Source organism: Narcine bancroftii, chromosome 1, assembly GCF_036971445.1.
Source record: "Narcine bancroftii isolate sNarBan1 chromosome 1, sNarBan1.hap1, whole genome shotgun sequence".
Lineage (NCBI taxonomy): Eukaryota > Metazoa > Chordata > Chondrichthyes > Torpediniformes > Narcinidae > Narcine > Narcine bancroftii.
Window position 1 is genome coordinate 329,420,945 of NC_091469.1, and position 17,677 is coordinate 329,438,621.

The 17,677-nt window shown below is 36.0% G+C and overlaps 1 protein-coding gene across 12 annotated transcripts in view; it reads right to left on the reverse strand.

Moving 5' to 3' along the window:
- Positions 1–5: 5 nt before the first annotated feature.
- LOC138748254 (lysine-specific histone demethylase 2) overlaps positions 6–17,677 on the reverse strand; it is a 110,095-nt gene continuing 92,423 nt past the window's right edge. For 11 of the 12 annotated variants that reach the window (XM_069908103.1, XM_069908111.1, XM_069908128.1 and 8 more), the window contains 7 exons: positions 13,251–13,382; positions 12,485–12,559; positions 11,660–11,776; positions 9,119–9,244; positions 7,093–7,215; positions 4,930–5,082; positions 6–1,470 (listed from right to left, as the gene is read on the reverse strand). In XM_069908103.1, the coding sequence (XP_069764204.1) occupies positions 1,387–1,470; positions 4,930–5,082; positions 7,093–7,215; positions 9,119–9,244; positions 11,660–11,776; positions 12,485–12,559; positions 13,251–13,382 (810 nt within the window). In that variant the 3' untranslated portion in view covers positions 6–1,386. The remainder of the gene's footprint in view (positions 1,471–4,929; positions 5,083–7,092; positions 7,216–9,118; positions 9,245–11,659; positions 11,777–12,484; positions 12,560–13,250; positions 13,383–17,677) is intronic. The other variant, XM_069908120.1, reaches the window with a different exon arrangement.

The following is a 17,677-nucleotide window of genomic DNA, read 5'->3' on the forward strand; positions in this document are numbered from 1 at the left end:
AAAGAGACACTTCAGACTTTTTAATGGTTTAAGCAGAATATGACCAACTTGCAGAATTTCCAAATCATCCACCTGCATTTAATCACCTTTTAAGAAAGTGTCCTCTTCACCTATTCTTGATGATAGAATGACTGACTTCTGCTCCTAAACAGGTGGCCTTTAATTCCAAGCAACTTCAGGGGGAAAAAAGTAACAATTTTCTACTAGAAAAACAGCTTTGATAAACTTTAGTACTATGCAAACTAGATTTTCATAACTTGGAATTTGCATACAGTATATTGCATGATAAAACCAACTCATTTTGAATCTGGTTGCTGAAGAATCAGTTTGAGGTAATTTCAAATTACAGAAGATTTAAATTTAGTAATTAACTAGTGGAATGGGGAAAGCTAAGAATGTAGTACCTGAGTTCACTTTAAATTACCCCAAGGCAAACTGGCATTGTTTAAACTCAAATTAACTCTGTACCATTTCTCATTTCCATTTGTAGATAGCACAGACAAAGGAGGCAATTCCACCAAAATGAAACATTTACAACAATATGTACAAGCTTTAAAAAAAAAATTGAAGATGTACAAAATTTCACTATAAATAATGTTTTGGCAGTGATAAAGAATTATATTTGTCACCTCTATTTTACAGTGAATGGCTTTCCAGTGCTCAAGTGGACAGATCGTAAAAAAAAAAGGCAGTGTTTACTTGCATATTTTCAAACCAACAATTTAGATTGATCAACAGATGGATTTGGACTTTAAAAAAAAATGCACATTGTGCCTTTAATCTTCTTCTTCCAAAGCTTGGATGCGGAGATGTTAACAGCATCTGAGAATGGAACTAACTATTGCTCAGCAGCAGTTTAAAGAAAATCCCATTTGTTATCCATGAACATTTTGCACACTATTTACATGACTTATCTACTAATTAGACCCCTGGTTGTGTGTCCATCATTTTGCTTGTCAATCCAAACACTTGAAGTGGATTTTTTTTTAAAAAAAAACATTGGTTCCAGAAGGATGGAAATTATAGATGGTTCAAAAATTGCAATCCTTGTGATATTTCCAAACTCAGCATCAATTCTTCATAAAAAGAAAAGTGAATTCAGTTCAAGAATGGGTTCTCTTTAGCCATTCAACTTCACCAAAAATAATGAAAGCTGTTCAGCCTTTAAATTGTTTAAAAGGATTTTTATGTACTGTGGAGTTCCATGACTTGGCTAAAGATTGTAAGTTGTGGGTTTATTCCCTTTATAATGTAAAGCAGAATCTTGTACTCTTCATCCTTGGATTTAAAGTAAAGACCTACCATTATATAATTTTAGCAGCAATTTTTTTTTTAAAAGAGCAGTGCCTTCCATCTATACATTATTTACTCCCACGTACAAATCTTCTACAATGCAGCAATTTTACTTGCTTCTCTGACACCACTGAGATACGCCCCTGTAACAGTTTGAGGAAAATGTCGATTTGTTGCCTGTATTAAAAGAAAATAAGAATTTCAATCAGCAGCAAATATTGTACAGAGATAAGACGTCCTTCACCTGTACAGTTGCTTGATTACTAACCACTGTTAACCATATAACAATTACAGTACGGAAACAGGCCATCTCAGCCCCTCTATTCCGCACCGATTTAATGATCTCTAGTTCCACCTACCTGTTCCCTGTCCATAATCCTCCAATCCCCTCACATCCATGCACTTATCCAACCTTCTTCTCTAAAATGACAAAATTGACCCTGCTTCAACCACCTCTTCCAGAAGGCCATTCCACTCAGTGAAGGAACCTCCCTCTCGTGTTACTTCTAAACTTATGAGCCCTCATTCCAATCTCACCTATCATCAAGGGGAAGAGCCTATTCACATCTACTCTATATATAGATATTTTTTTTTAGCTTCTTTCTTTGGTTCTGATTTAGAGATTTACTAAAATGTTGCCTGGATTGCTATATCAAGAATATGAAGAAAGATTGAGTAGACTGGGTCTTTATTCATTGGAGTGTAGAAGGTTGAGGGGGGGGGGGGGGGGGGGTAGATGATTAGCAATCCAGGCAACATTTCAGTAAATCTCTAAATCAGAACCAAAGTAAGAAGATGAGCTAAAAAATAATTTAAAAAAACTAGGATGAGTTTCCCTTAAATTCTGAGTTTTCATCTAACAATGATTCCTTTCAGTGATTTGCTGCTGTCTGCACCTAAATTTTTAGTTTTTGGGAAATGTGCATATACCACTGAAGTTAGGATCTTAAGGTTTTGCTTTTTTGTTTATGCATAGCTCCAAAACAAATGAAAATACAGGCAGAAAATGCACAATAAGAAAATGGTTATATATTAGGAAGAACTGGAGCAACAACAATCCAAAACTTTAAACTAGATTTTTCACTTGGAATAGTATTGATGGTATAGCCAGTGCATTTGCATTATGAAAAGATGTACACAAATAATGTCTGGAAAAGTATTTTAAGAGAAAATATTAAACCAAATTAACCAAGCTTTTTAGGTATTGAACTAGTTCCACTGCATCTTAATGTAGTAAAGCTGTTTACTGAAAACTTCAAAAGCAAACATTTCAAAGACAATTTTGTGCCCTGCTGGCTGATTAATAATCTATGGTAACTATGTGGCCAGTAGTATCTACGAGGACCAAGTTACCAAATGTCTGCAAAATTAAAGGTCACCATCAATGATCTGGTTTTAATTTTTAATATTTTTGCCTTGTTAACATACCAGAAGTGGAAGAGTTTGTGGAGTAGCCAAGTAGTTAGTGCAACACTTAGTGCCAGCAACCTGCGTACGAATCCACCGCTGCCTGCACGGAGTTTGTATGTTCTTCCTACCCTTTAAAAATGTATGGGGATTGTAGATTGATTGGTGTATTTGGTTGCCATGTACTAATGGGCCTATTACGGTGGCAATGTCTAATTAGAGTTCTTGGATTTTTCAGTCAAATTGACAAGCTAGGATAGATCTTTACATTGTAGGAGAATTAAGGGATATGGAGAGAAGGCAGGTAGGTGGATATGAGCCTCTCAGGTCATCCAAGATCTCACTGAATGGCACAGCAGGCTTGACAGGTCAGTTGGCCTGCTATTTGCTCTTAATATTTAGAATACACAAGGACTTGGTGGGGGGGGGGGGGGGGGCAGTTACTGTAACAAAACTGGTAGCTGATAGCCATTTTCTTTCAGAATTAAATTTTTAATGTCCATGAGCATCTGCATTGTTTGATACTAAGCACATGGAGTTTATCTCACCAATAATAAAGCACAAGAAATCATAAAATGGGTAAGCTGATTTAACATGGAGTCATATTCCTACAGCATGGAAAAGGCCTAACTTTCTCAAGCAGAACATGCCCTCCTGCTTCAGTCCCACTTGCCTGCATTAGGGCCATATTCCTCCAAGCCCTTCCCATCTATAGTTATCCAAGTGTTTCTTAAAGAAACTTAATGTACATGACTACCACTTTGGGAGCTTGTTCCATATGCCCACCATCGTGAGTGAAGAACTGTCCTCTCACCTTAAAGATATCTTAGAATCTCCTATTTCAGGAAACAGACTGTCAATGTTCATTATGATTATTATAGAGTTCAATAAGATTTGCTCTCAACCTATGCTCAAAGGAAAAGGAGGCCTAGTTTTACCAATCTAATAATTTCAACTTCCCTGATCTAAGCAACAACTTTGTAAACCTCTTCTGTACCTGTCCCACCATTATAATATCCTTCCAAGAGCTAGCCAACCATAACTGCACATAAAGTTCTAAGTGTGGTCTCACCACATGTATTCAAAGCCCTCACTTATGGAGAGCTATGTATCTGTACTCAGATCTCTGCTCCATAACACTCTTGGCTCTGCCATTAACAAGACAAATGCATTCTACTGTGACACATTTTTGTGAAACCAAAGTCTGCAAACACATCATAGGAAAAACAAACACTGGAGGAACTCAGTAGGTTTTGCAGCATCCATCTGGGGTAAAGGTAAATTGCCAATATTTGGGCCTGAGCCCTTCAAGGTCTCAGAAAAAAGCAGACAGGCAACTGAATAAAAGAAATGGTAGGAGAAGTACACGCCAACATGACAAGTTAATTGAAGAGACCAGGAGAAAGGAAGACTGAGAATTGATGGGTGGGGGGGTTGGTTCTGTGGAAGCAGAACTGGAGTAAAGTAGACAAAAGGGGAGTTACAGGAAAGGAGTCATAGGGAAAGGTTGGGGGGAGGGGGCAGCTAGCGGCTAGAAAAACCAGAGAAGTCGACTTTAGTTGGAGGATGCCTAGATGGAATATGAGGTTTTCCTCCAATTTGGAGATAGTCTTAATCTGGTCGCGAATGAGACCATCCCCAGACATGTCAGCAAGCAAATGGAGTGGGGCCTCGAAATAGATGGCCACTGAGAGATCCCCGCTATTGCAGCATTTAGAGCAAAGGTGCTCAACGAAGTGATCTCCCAGTCTGCGCCCAGTCTTTCTGACAGAGGCCACAAGGAACACTGATTGACACAATTTTGTGTCATCGGTAAACTGCACAAACATTTGTCCAAACTATATAACTACCTTCTACATTAATGGGTTACAAACTGCCCCCCAAAACTCACATTCCACCTCCACCTTTAAGCAAACCCCATGCCATAAGTGCTCTTTGATTAGTAAGGGATTACTTAAGGTTGTGAGTATAAAGAAAAAGTTTGAAAACCACTATTTTCATCATACCTATTTGATTCATTATGTGCTTGGTTTCAAAACTCCAAAGGAAATGGCTCAATAAAAAATTTTCTCAAGTAAAATATTTCAGTTGTGCTCTTGCTCTTTAATATTTGCCTCCATTTTTTTAAAAAACTATTTTTGGACATTTCAACATTACCTTTTCCTCACAAATAAGCAATTAAATACATTAAGTGAAATGAAGCAGTAATCTGATACTGAATCTACTCACCTCACCAGCAAAAAAAACTTTTCCTTGTATATCTTCAGCAATTATATCATAGGCTTCACCACTCCCCCCTGCCTTTATAAAGCTGTAGGCCATCTGTGTCCAAGGGTCCTTGTTCCACTGTGTAACGAAGTATCTGATTGGATCTGGAACTTCCTATCAGGATAGTTAGTCAATAGAGACAAAATACTTGGGACATGCTCATAGCATTTGTGGCAGCCACACAGGCTGCCAGGAGCACAAATGGATTCATTCCAGTTCCCTGTATGCCTGCAGTTCATTCCCTCCTGTATGTCTTGGTTTCATTTTGTCTTAAACAAGGGATGATCCAGTTATCAATGAACCTATCAACAATTCTGTGAGATGTGGGAGGAAACAGGACCACACAAGGTCAAGATACCACCTGACCCCCCCCAATCCTATCGTGCACATGAAAATGTCAACTTCTGACAACTTATCCCTTTATTTTTTAATATGCAGATATCAATCTATTTTGAATGCAACAATTGACTCTGGAGCAGAAAATTCCAAAGATTTGCCACTGAAGTGAAAACAAATCTCTCCTCAGTTTGGTCCTATTTCTAATCATGTCCAAAACTATGACCCCCTACAGCCTTTGAGTCCTGAGATTATTTCAACGATTTTATTCTTCCAAACTCTAAATAGGCCAAGCCTTCTCAATCTCTCCTTATATGATAGGCCTGCCATTCCAGAAAACATGGGCGAACTTTTGCTACACTACTTCTTTAGGATTTAGATCCTGAGGAAAGATGACCCAATTACACATCATACTCCAGAAGTAGTTAGATCAAGGCACAACATAATGTAGATATTTACTATGGTACTCAAATCCTCTTACAAACCAGGTCAACATACCACTTACCTTCCCAGATGCTTAACTAAAGTGACTCATTTGAACGTCAACATTTCCCGATATCTCAATTTCTCTTCAAAAGTGAATGACCCCATGTTGTACTCCACCAGCCACATTGCTGTTGACTCACTCAGCTTGTCTATATTGGCACTTGAAACCTTTTTGCATATTCATTAGTACTTACATTTGTCTTTAGTTTCATGATAAACTTGGAAATAATACATATTGAACTTGCCGTAACTATTCACAAACCATCATCAGTTGTGGCCCAAGTATTGATCCTTGGGTAATCGCAGGTCAAAGCCTATAACCCAAGGAGGACTCTCATTCTCCCAAGTTTGTACTCTGTTGAGCAACTTGTAACTTGTCTGCCTCAATTGTGCATAAAATTTAGCATATCCTAGCACTATGGGAAACTCTCAACAGACATCAAGTAGACTTTGGCAATTAATCCATTACATTTTTGATAGGACAATTCATGATAAAATTCCTTGCAGCTTAATCAACAACTGCAGGAAAGTGTTGACTCCCAAATCTCCATTGCGAGGCTGGGTGGAAACAAGGAGCGGAAAACACCCCATACACTGTAGAGCACAACAATTTATCATGTTTGCTGAAATCTGCATAGCCACTCTTGCTCAAAACCCACAGAAACAATACTGGAGAAACTCAGCAGGTCAAACAGTGAACTCTATATAACAAACATAATGATACAAAACCAACGTTTTGGGCTTGAGCCCCTCATCAAGGGATCAACAATGTAACCCACATAAATGAAGTTTCTGTGAGGTTGCCAATGGAGAAATGGAGAAAGAATCCATAGAACATTACAGGACAGTACAAGCCCATGATGTGCAGACATACATATTCTAATCCTTCCCTACCTCACACCCATAACCCTCTATTTTTCCAAGAGATTTTTTTAACGTCTGTATTGTACCAGCCTCTACCACTACCCTCAGCAATGCATTCCACTTTCTGTGTAAAAATTATCTCCAATGTTAACATGTCTAACCCATGGCATTTTACATCAAGTCCAACTGTTGTAATGAAATTATGATATTCATCTTGATGAATGCACTAAGCTTTTTGGAGGAATTGGATGGTGGTGATGTAGAGAATAGAATTTGGTGTATAGAATAGTGTAATGAGGACAAGTTATTATGAGCACACTTTATCCTCTATTCAGGAATAACTTGACAAGAATTCATATAGTTCTTTCTTTGTTCCAGAAAATATTTGTGTTTTTGTTTTGTTTAAAAAATGTATTTGAAATAATTTGCATTCCTCACCTGTTCCTTGAAAAGTTCTCTGAGGACATTCATACATAGTTCAGCCACCTGTTCCTCCTGCATTTCCTGTGTTACAGCCACTGCATCTCCACTGATCACAGACATAAGGACACAATGTTTGCCCTAAAAGTTTTCATTGTAAAAATACAGAAAATAATTCACAATGTGTTTACATGTTATAGATTCTTGAGGATAAAATAATTCAGTCAGGACCAAGAATGTATTCCTTTTCCATGGCTTAATTTAAACTCTTTTAAAAACCTATTTAATGAAGAATAAATTTTTGAACGGATTGACATACTTTCCGGCTTGGAAGAGTCAGAAGCCAGTGAAATTAAATGGCTGAAATTTTAGAAACCACTCTTTGGACTGAGGCACAATATTGAGAGGGGAGCACAAAAGGTTTCTGCATCTAATGCAAATATGGAACTCTTAAGACTAGAAACCTCTAAATAAATACTGGGTCCTAATTCTCATCCACACTCTACCTCAGCTATGATTTGCCCCAGGCCTGATATCAAGGTGGAATTTCTCAACCACATACTTTCCACACTGCACTATCAATTAGAAATACAAAAGACCCACAGGAAAAGGACTTGGTTAAAGTTCCCCAACCCACTGCCTCCTTTCCTCCAGCTCTCCAACTCCGTATCCTCTCCATTCAGAGAGCAATCATCTCTCCTATCCCATCAGCCTTTTTTCCCTTGTGCCCTTGCACCCATATCCACCTATGATCCTTGCCTGTGACCTGTGCTCCTCTCCTCACCATTTATTCAGACACCTACCTGTGTTTTACATTGATGAAGAACTCAGGCCCAAAATATTGGTCATACAGCACGATTTTTGCAAAATAAAAAAATGCTGCATGACTTGCCAAGTTTCTCCTCCATTTTTGTGAAAGCTACAATTGCAGAGTAAGTGCTGTAAAAACTCATTAGGTCTCCGAGTGGAGGTAAAGATATATAACCAGATTTTGGGCCTGAGGCGCACAAAGGTGCGGACTCAAAAGGCCAACATGGCCTGTTTCCGCTCCGTAAATGGTTATATGGTTAACCCTTCCTCAAGGTATGTGCAAAAAGCAGGCAGGTGCCTGAATGCAGATTTTCTTGTTTAACTCGTGGGTTCAAGCTATCTGGAGAACTTGCAACTTACTCAGCTTTGATAAGGGGTAGGAGAAAGCTCAAGAGAAAGTAAACAGGGACCTTTTTCATGGCCTCATTGAGAGATAAGCACACACATGGGCCTGTCAGCCCACCATGTATGTGCCAACCATCACTGAGCTAATCCTCTCCCAACTCATTTTATTCTCTTAACATTCCAACCAAGTCATTCATTCATCAGCACAGTTGGGGGCAATTTATAGTGTCCAATGAACCCAAAAACCACACATATTTGGGAAACTAGAGCACCTGGAAAGGAGGAGCAAACTGCAAACAGACAACAAAGGTCAGAATCAAACCTAGGTTGTTGAATCTGTTAGGCAGCAGCTTTGCTCATTTTGGTGCTGAAAATTCTTTGTTATCACTTGGTGGTAGGGTGAAAGGAAAGATTTGGGAATCAATTTATATCATATGACAAGCAATCCACAAAATTATACCATTAACTTACATTTTGTTTTGACTTGGTCACAGCTGTTAATTCATAATGATTCTTCATAATTATGCCAAAATAACTATATCCTTGAACTATATAAGCAATAAACCCCAGTGCACACCAGCTGTTTCATTCTCACTGCTAGTTCAAAATTCACAAGATACATGGTGTCAATTCAGTCCAGTTATAATGCTACATGATGTTCACATTTCTGAACTATTATCTTACACACTAAGTACATTTTGTAAGCCAATAACATTAGTTTTGCTTAAAAATCAAGAGGAAATCAGTTTTCAATCAAAAAGTTGCAACTTATATTTGGTTTTCTTTCCATTATTATTTATATTATTGCTATATTTTCATCATATATGTAGGTTTAAGTGATTAGCTAATATATTAACAGTCGCTCATTGAAAGCAACTAATTCACTTACTTCAGGATCCATATCATAGAATACACCAAAAAGTCCACGTTTGTCAGGGCTGGGAGGAATATGACCGAAGAAGTCTGCTCCCTGAATTTTGTTCTCCCAGAATTTGTATGGAAACTGTAAGGCTATCTAAATGGCCAAAAGTGCACAGGGTTTAGAGGATCAAATACTCTCATAATGAAATTAACTAATTTTTTTTAAAGAGAGACAGTTTATCTTTCAACAAAACAACCATAGGTCATAAATGTATTGTGCACCAGATCTAAATGGAAAACAATTCAAAAAGTACACAAGTGATTTATTACAGAAATTCATCTCAATGCACTCTTTGCAAAGCAGGTAAACCTGTATTTTATACAACGAAGATATATACTGTACCTTGATGAAGGACTCAAGCCTGAAACATTGGTCAGGTCTCGTTATCTTTGGTACATAAAGTACACTGTTTGACCTGCTAAGTTTCTCCAGTATTAGGTTTTTACTTCAATCACAGAGTTTACAGACTTTCGTGTTTTACTCTTTGCAAAGCTCTCTGAAGCCATTGTCCTATTCAATAATATAATTTAACTCTACATCATTTTTACTGTCAATAAGTCGATTCCCCCTCATCTTCAAGCCATCTGTTGGTCCAATAGGCAATTATCAATGGATATTTACAAGCTAACATTAACCAGGCTTATACTACATCCATTTACTTCCATGTATTCCAATGTATTATACTGTAGACCACCTCCTTTTTGCCCACTTCATATCTTTCCTATTTCTCATCTGTCTTCATTTCAAAGTCATTTACTTCTCAACAGTTTCCAATGCACTATATTTTCTCCAATGGTTCATACTGTTGGCCATCGCTGGAAAACTAGTTTAAGATATTCCGAAAGTTTGAGTTAATTTTTCCATGAAACATAAAGCAGGGCTGGGTCATACCAGCATTCAAGATTATTCTGCTTGTCAGTAAGATTATGCACAACACTGTCTACCACCTAATTCTCATTTCCCTCCACTACTTTGGTGTTCAAAAATGTTTTGATCTCAAATTTGAATTATGTCTTGAAGCTCAGCCTACCCACCTTGAGAAACAAGAAGTCTTAAATCAGGCCAACCTCATCAGGAAATTTGTCATTCTATTCTCATACTCACTAATCTATGGCATTGTCTAATCAACATTTTATCGGTTTGAGATCCTCTTAAAATTTCTTCACTTCCTGAAATAGTCACTGCTTTTCAGTCCTTTGCTTTCCAACATCACCGATTCTCATGTGGACAGCATCTTTCAATTCTTGGAACATCCTTTAACTCTGTACTGAACTTTCTTAATTCTAAGATTAGAGAGGCAGTATATCATATTAACTCCAAGCTGTAAATGATCCCTCTTTTTCTAATGACTAAGTGTAGCACGGTTAGTGTAGTGGTTAGCCAATGCTGTTACAGGGCCAGCAACCCAGGTATGAATCCAGCGCTGTCCACCAGGAGTTTTTATGTTCTTCCCGTGTCTGTGGGGGTTTCCCCCCACCATTCAAAAATAAAAAAAACATGGATGTTGCAGGTTAATTAGGGTATTTGGGCAGCACTAGTTCATGGGCCGGATGGGCTGTGCTGCATGTCTAAATTTTAAAAGCCTTCTTTGTCTAAGGGCCTTTTTCTATGCTGTACAATTCTATACCTCCATTATTTAACTTCCTTTGGAAAAAAATTATCAAATTTATTCAAGATGTTAAATTGCTCTCCTGTAGTAAAAAATCTGCAACATGCCACCATTAGACAATAGATAAGTTGCTCGCTGGGCCCTACAAAAACTTAAAATATTTCTTTGACTGTCTTTTGAGTAGCTTCAAGTATCAGCCTTGGGGTCAATGGTACAAACAGCAGAGCATGTTCTTCCAACAAGGGACCCAAAAGTTTTTCTATTAATAGTTCTGTTTAGAGTTTCCATTTATCTTTGGTTAAGATACCTCTTCCCATTACATTTCACTTCACCAGTTTCATTCTCAAGGTCTTGGTTTTCACACAGTTTTAATACAATTCAAGCAGGACTCGACAGGACTACAAAAATTACTGTGCCCATTTTGTGTCAATGGTCGGATACAGAGCCATCAGTCAACCATGGCCCAAAAACTCTTGGATCTTCTCCCACCAGGAATATTGCAATCAGGTTTCTTCACTTTCAGAAAAAGAAAGCTGTTAACTTAAGAGCATAAGCCCAGCCTCTCAGATTTTCATCTTCAGCCAAAAAAAGTGGTAAAACATCAGTCCTTCAAAATAAATGACGTCCCCTGTGATGTCTTCCCTAATTACATGTGAACACAGTCAAAGCAATTTGAAACCATAACTCAATATGACAATTCATATAAACAAGGAAACTCTCTTGCAATTTGCTCCAAGATGATACGCTCTTAGCGCAAATGAATTTAATTAAACTAATTGAACAGCAAACTGAAATTTTAATTAACTGAAAACAGCTCAATTAAATGTCAATATTTTTCCCAGTTCTTTCACACCTGGTTACCCTGGCAACAATCACAGATTTAATTAGATTGTAATTACCTTTTCGATGACCCCTTGGCCTAAACTGTTGATGGCTTTAATTTTTCTTTCAGACAAATTTGGAAAAAATTGAATAGTGTTTTTCTGAAGTAATGTTAAAGGAATAGTAACCAAAACCTACAAGAGAACACAACAATTATCAATGAATTTCTTGGAACGTAGTATGCCATTAAGACATTCAAGTCCAATATTCATATTCTAACAGTTTCAAAGATCAATTGTTCTCCTTCCTGCCACCTGCACAACTTACGTGTCAAATCTGATAAGATAATGATGTGTGCTCTGAGAATCAAATCTCAAATAAACTCAAACTAAATGAAACTCAAAAGGCAGAAAATTCTTAATCCTCAGATTCTCTACTTGCTTTCTCCCTCTGAAGTCAAAGATTGATTTAACTGGTGTCCTTTTCTGACACCCAGAGTCTCCTCCAGTTTAATTAGGTAGACTACAGATGGCATTTCCACTTTTGGGGAAATCAAGCTATAAAAGTCAAAAACAAATGAATTCAGTAGGGGATTTAGGAGAAGCATTATGTCAGGGTTTGGACAAAATCCTCAAGCTAAATGCCTCAGAAAGGTACCGAGTAGAAGAAGAATGCCAAAACAGGCTCTGCTAAATCAGCATTATGATACTATTCCATTTCACTCCACTGATTAATTTCCAAAGATACAAGTTAGGATAATTATTTGTTTGCCTCCAACTTGCACAAGATGAAATGAACAACTGGAATTTTATAATAGCTTCACTTCCCCTCTTTTCATATACTGTTCAAAGTTAATAAACCTTTCCATATGTTAATGAACATATTGAACTGGATTACAAAACCTTCTGTGTTGTCCATAAAGTTCCATTAGCTGTTGCAATACAAATATCATCCCCAGAGTAGTTGATGGAAACTACCTATGAAGACATGAACAATTTTTTTATAATCAGCTTAAATACTTCTTTGCATTCACATGATATGAAAGTATTTTAAATCTGTAAACAGAGCAACATCTTATTTTGCATACCTTCCACTGATTCCATAAAATACAGTTCAAAACAGAATTTGAAATGGTTCTTGGACACAAATCCTTTTTTGGGTCAATAAATAGGACGTGTAGCCCAAACTCAGCAAGGCTTGAAAGTCTTGAATGTCACAACAGCCTTGTTTCCCACCCCCCCCAAAAAAAAATGAAGTCTTGGAATTCTCTTTTCATGAGCCTTTGCTTTTAAATGTGAAGGATAGCAAGTCGTTCCTCATGATAAAGCAGCAATTATTTTTTGGTCTCAAAAATATTAAACATTTTTCTCCTTGATAGTTAAAATGGGACAAATGATACATGAACAAAATAAACTGGGAAATTCTACCCACTCAAATTCTAAAAACCTGGCAACATTTACATTTTTAAAATATTTGCTCTTTCGTTAATTTTCTTCCATGATATTGAACACAAAAGACCAACTCTGATGCAGACAACTCTAAAGAAGATAAAGCAATCGTGTCTTAAAATATACAAATCCTATTATGAGCATTGCTACAATAAATTCCTCTGGATATTTCTGGCTGCTTTAGTAAAATAAAGACCGCTATAAATGATCCTCAACTTACTGGCGTTTTGAGGTGAATGTCCAGACCATCACCTAGTTTACTGATGACAGATGAATAACCTGATGTGAAGAGTGCATGATCACCTGCAAATTGAGCAAAAAACTCATTGTGGTCCCAGGAATGAGCAGACACCTGGAGTGCAAACAAAAACAAACAGGAAAAAATTGGTAGATTTTAACTGCATCTTAATGTGAGAAAACAGGAATAACAGAGCTCCAGCATCAATGCTTTTCCTTACCTGTAACAGGCAAGCAATTAATCTTTACCCCCTTTGTACTTATTCATCAATACAAATGTCATAATCAAGAAAATTGTTTTAGACTCTTCAAAACCACTTGTTCAACCTATAGCAAAAACCTTGAAAGATGGCTTGAAACTAAATAATAACTTTGTGCAAACAGACAAACTTTCCCAGCAGGATGAACCCTGTTTATATGAATCACTTAGTTTAGTGTATTGTATGGGTTTAGTCAAAGACACAAAGCTCTGACTCAAAACAAAAATACCTCTGGTACAGAGCTGGTAAATGATGTTATGAAAAGAGAAAGGAATGTGTTGCTGAAGTTCTTTCATTCCAAATGCTGACAGGTTCCAGTCTTTTGGAACACCACCAAATCTTTGATCTTGCAATTATAATGCTCACATTCTTCCTTTCTAACTACTTTCAATATTCAAAGATTCTATTGTCACTTTTTATCTGTGCCTCAGACTGCTCAACAACTCAATCAAAGACTCATTAAATGACTGTTAATTGTGCACTTTATTGATTTTTAAAAATTCTCTCTGTATTGCACAGTTAATTTACATTCATTATCTGTTTACAGTTCTTTATTTGTTGACATGCATATGCAGCGTACCACCAATAAGTGGAAATTCTGCCTCGCCTGCAGAAAAAGAGTCTCAGGGTTATATGTGATGTCATGTATGCACTTTGACAATAAATATGAAATATCCAGTTGCATGAATAAGGTTTAAGCAAACCAGCCACTGAAAATGAAGTGGATCATACTCTCCATGGCTCCAGAGCTCTAAAGAACAATCCATATGCTCTTAATCTTAATATTGTTTTCTCCCAAGTATGTCAATATTCTCAAAAATCATTGTTATGCTAAAAATCACATCCGAAAATGTGTTTACTGGTCAGTTTAAACTCTCTTCTAATGTGTACTCAATATTAAATCTTCCAGTTTTAATGGAAACATCAATATTGAAAGGACAACATTTCATGCCACATAACATCCAGAGCTGATCATACATTTGAAAATATTTATGTTTCTTTGCTTTTTCAATATTTTTTATTAGATTTTTTTTAAACTTTATTTAAAATTTTATGACATGAATAAAATAAAAATTACATTTAAAGAAATAATAAAAAATAAGATAATAAAAAATTAGAATACTACATCATTAAACTACACAAATTAACCCCCCCAATAATTATAACACAACATTAATCATCTAATTTAAAATTAGTCCAACCCTCCCCCCCAAATTAAAGAGTGAAGAATTAATTAACAATGTTGTAAATAAAATAAAAAACCCCACTTACAAAAAAAGATAAAACTTAACGACAAAAAAAATTACTAACAACAAAAAAATATCAATACTAAAATAATACCCTTAAACATATATTTAAATCAAACATAATATATGTATTTAACAAATGAAATCCACTTTAAAACTAAGTTCAAATATTAAAATCATATATCAACCACATATCTGTTATACAAAAAATCATAATTAATAATACATAAATACAGAATTTCCATTAATACCAAGTTTCCTTTATAATTCATCGAGAGAACAAAAACATCCCTTAGAAAAACAATCAGATAAACTTTTTATTCCCTTCCCCTCCCCTTATATAAAAAAAGAAAAAAAAAGAACAAAAGTTCAAACTCTTATAAAATTCTCCATATTCTTCATTTATAACATCTTCAAAATTCTCTATCGAAATTAACTTAATTTTATTAAACTCTTCTCCCTCAAAGTATTTGGACTTAATTTTCTTCTTTCTCTTCTTATCACCTTTCCCCTCATCTTCCTCTTCATCTAATTCAACATCCTCAATTTTTGACTTATTATCTTCTGTGACATCATCCTCTTAAAAAAGAAAGAAAAAAGAGAAAAAATCCCCCCAAAAAAAGAGAAAAAAAAAGAAAAAAAAAGAACAAAAGTTCAAACTCTTATAAAATTCTCCATATTCTTCATTTATAACATCTTCAAAATTCTCTATCGAAATTAACTTAATTTTATTAAACTCTTCTCCCTCAAAGTATTTGTACTTAATTTTCTTCTTTCTCTTCTTATCACCTTTCCCCTCATCTTCCTCTTCATCTAATTCAACATCCTCAATTTTTGACTTATTATCTTCTGTGACATCATCCTCTTAAAAAAGAAAGAAAAAAGAGAAAAAATCCCCCCAAAAAAAGAGAAAAAAAAGAGAGAAAAAAAAACCTCCTAATTCCCTCTCAATTACAATCAGAAAACAAAAAGAGTTAAAAAAAATATTTATTTAAAAAAAAACTTCCACTTCTTAATCCAAAAATTAAAAAGAAATAAAACTGGTCGGAGGTCACAACTACCTCCTCCTGTTTAAACCGCCCAAAGCGGTAACTCCCCCAAAATATTGGGTGTGAGTTAACTCACAGGTAGCTGATGACTTCTGGAAACTAGTGCCCACCCAGTTCCCTCTCCCAACTCCCATTTCATTAAACTATCATCATTATTTAAACTATTTAAACTCTTTTCAAAAAAAAGATAAAAGATTTATTTTTTAAAAATCAACGTTACCACTTCGATCACCATTGCTTCCATTTCTTTTAAAAATCTGGATCCCACCTTACATCTCTACTCTCTTTGGAGACCTTGAAGGACTACATCGTTCCTGAAACTGCATGATTGGTAGAGACTGAGCAAAGTCCATAACCTCTTTAGGATTGTCAAAGAATTTTGACTAATTTCCATCCTAAAAAATCTTCAGTACCGCAGAATACCTGAATGTTGCCCTATGTCTTTTTTTCCACAACCGTTCTTTCACAGAATTAAATTTGCGTCGTAATAGCATAGTATTAAATCTCCATCTTGAAGCTTTCTGAACATCTTGTGAACTCAAATATTTTAATAATAATAATGAATGATCCGAAACCAATCTAGCCTTATACTCCACAGATGTAACCCTATCCTGCAAATGTGCTGATATTAAAAAACAATCAATTCTAGAAAAAGAATTATGTCGCGAGGAATAAAAAGAAAAATCTTTCTTCACCAAATATCAATTAAATTCAAATCTGCCATCATATTAATCACTTGGATTGCCATCTTAGACTTCTTAATTACTCTTGAGTACTTATCCAATAAAGGCTCCAACACCACATTCAAATCTCCCCCAACATAACATTAGAGTTCGATTGTCCAAGTAATAAAGACATATCCACAACAAAAGCTGTATCCTCAACATTAGGAGCAAAAAAATCAAGCAAAGTCCATGCCTCATTAAAGATTGTACAATTTAATTTTAATAATCTTCCACTATTTTTCTCTTCACTCTGTAACTAAAATGGTAGATTCTTATGTACCAAAATTGCCACACCTTTTGCCTTAGAATTAAACGAAGAATAAAAAACGTGTCCAACCCATTCACGTTTGAGTTTCAAATGTTCCTTATCTATTAAATGAGTTTCCTTTCCCATTGCGACCACCATTTCTTCCATTTCTTCCAGAAATCAAATTCCCTTCTTGCAGCTCTGCCGTCTTTGGAGACCGTGGAGGACTACGTCGTTCCTGGAATTGCATAATTGGTAAAGACTGAGCAAAATCCATAGCTTCTTTAGGATTATCAAAGAACTTTGGTTGATATCCATCCTGAAAAATCTTCAGTACCGCAGGGTATCTAAATGTTGCCTTATATCCTTTTTTCCACAATAATTCTTTCACAGAATTAAATTCACGTCGTTGAAACATAATTTCCTGACTCAAATCTGGATAGAAGAAAACACGATTACTCTGAACCATCAAAGGAGATTTGTTTTGCTGTGCATTTCTAATAGCCATACGTAAAATAGTCTCTCTATCACAGTAATTTAAACAGCGAACCAGAACAGGTCTTGGATTCTGTCCTGAAAAAGGTCTCCTTCTCAAAACTCTATGAGCCCGTTCCAATATTAAACCTTCAGAAAACTTATCTTGTCCCAACACTTGTGGAATCCATTCAGTGAAAAATTTTCTTGGATCTGGCCCTTCTATGCCTTCTGGCAAGCCGACAATTTTCACATTATTCCGTCTGGATTGGTTCTCCAAATAATCAACCTTTTTTGCTAAATTTTTATTCTGAATCTGTAACGTTTAAATTGTTTTATTCACATCTTGCAATTGATCTTGTACATCAGATAATCCTTGATCACACATCTCAAGTCTTTCAATAGTTT